This window comes from Eimeria tenella, genomic scaffold (genome assembly GCF_000499545.2).
Source record: "Eimeria tenella Houghton genomic scaffold, Eth_scaff3120, whole genome shotgun sequence".
Classification (NCBI taxonomy): Eukaryota; Apicomplexa; class Conoidasida; order Eucoccidiorida; family Eimeriidae; genus Eimeria; species Eimeria tenella.
The window spans coordinates 1-1,173 of NW_013542986.1; the positions used below are offsets into that span (position 1 = coordinate 1).

At 52.0% G+C, this 1,173-nt stretch overlaps 1 protein-coding gene across 1 annotated transcript; it reads left to right on the plus strand.

Annotated features, from left to right (window-relative positions):
- Positions 1-68: 68 nt before the first annotated feature.
- On the plus strand, positions 69-865 carry ETH_00037890 (uncharacterized protein; the record flags this gene model as incomplete). Its single annotated transcript, XM_013376092.1, has 2 exons — positions 69-208; positions 638-865. Coding segments are annotated over 2 exons (368 nt in total), but the record flags the coding sequence as incomplete, so codon positions are not given.
- Positions 866-1,173: the final 308 nt, after the last annotated feature.

The window sequence follows — 1,173 nt, forward strand, 5'->3', positions numbered from 1 at the left end:
GTTTAGGGTTTAGGGTTTAGGGTTTAGGGTTTCGGGTTTAGGGTTTAGGGTTTAGGGTTTTTGTCCAGGCGCAGCGTTCGGGGCCGTGGGCCACCGCTGGGGCCGCTACGGAATTATCCACGAAACGGACTTGTGGAAAAAAAGGCCAGAGTTCACTTTGTGGCTTTTGGAGGTCAAAGACAAAAACATCGAAACTCTTTCCAACTGGGTACGCTAAACCCCACAAGGGGCCCCCGGGGGCCCCTGGGGGCCCCCGGGGGGCCCCAGGGGGCCCCAGGAGGCCTTGAGGGTGGCCCAGGGGGCCCCTGGGGGGCCCCTGGGGGCCCCTGGGGGCCCCTTTTGGGACTCCTGGGGGGCTCTTTTTGGGCCCGTAGGGGGCCCCTAGGAAGCCCTTTTGGGGCCCCCAAGGGGCCCCCAAGAGGCCCCAAAGGGCCCTCCAAGGGGCCCCTTGGGGGCCCCTTGGAGGGTCCCTGGGGGCCCCTTAGGGGCCCCCGAGGGTACTTTGGGTCCTTTGCGGGTCCGCGGGTCCCCCGGCCGCTTCGAGTGCGGGCCTTTGAGTGTTGTGCGGCGGGCTGAGGGTTTAGGGTTTAGGGTTTAGGGTGTAGGGTTTAGGGTTTAGGGTTTGTGGCTTGTGTAGGAGGAGAAGAAGTTGTTTAGCGACTTTGCAGAGGACTTCAACACGGCCTCTTTGCCGCACAAGAAGTTTTACAATTTGGAGTTGTGGGAGGCGGAGGAGCGCATGCGTTTGGTGAAATTCTTTTTTCCTTTTTTCTTTTTTTCTTTTTTATTTCTTTTCTCCTTTCACAAGGGCCATTTGCCTCCTTTTCTTTTTCTTTTTCCAGGCCCCTTTTTGGGTCTTTTTTGAATTCTTTTTTTCCCGTTTTTGGACTTTTAAAAAACCCGTTTTGTCTTTTTATTTTTTGTTTTCCTTTTTGTTTTCTTTCTATAACTCTCTTGGGCCACCTTTTGTTCTTTTCGAGTTTTTCTTTTTCACCTCTTTCTGCTTCTTCAAATGCTTTTATTTTCTCTGTTGCTGCTGCTGTTTAAAACAATTTTAAATTAAAAACAATTTCAACTTTGAAACAATTTCAAATTGGAAACAATTTCAATTTTCTAATTTGTTAAAGGGCCCCCCCAATTGGCCTATGGGGGCCCCCTAGGGGGCCCCCATAG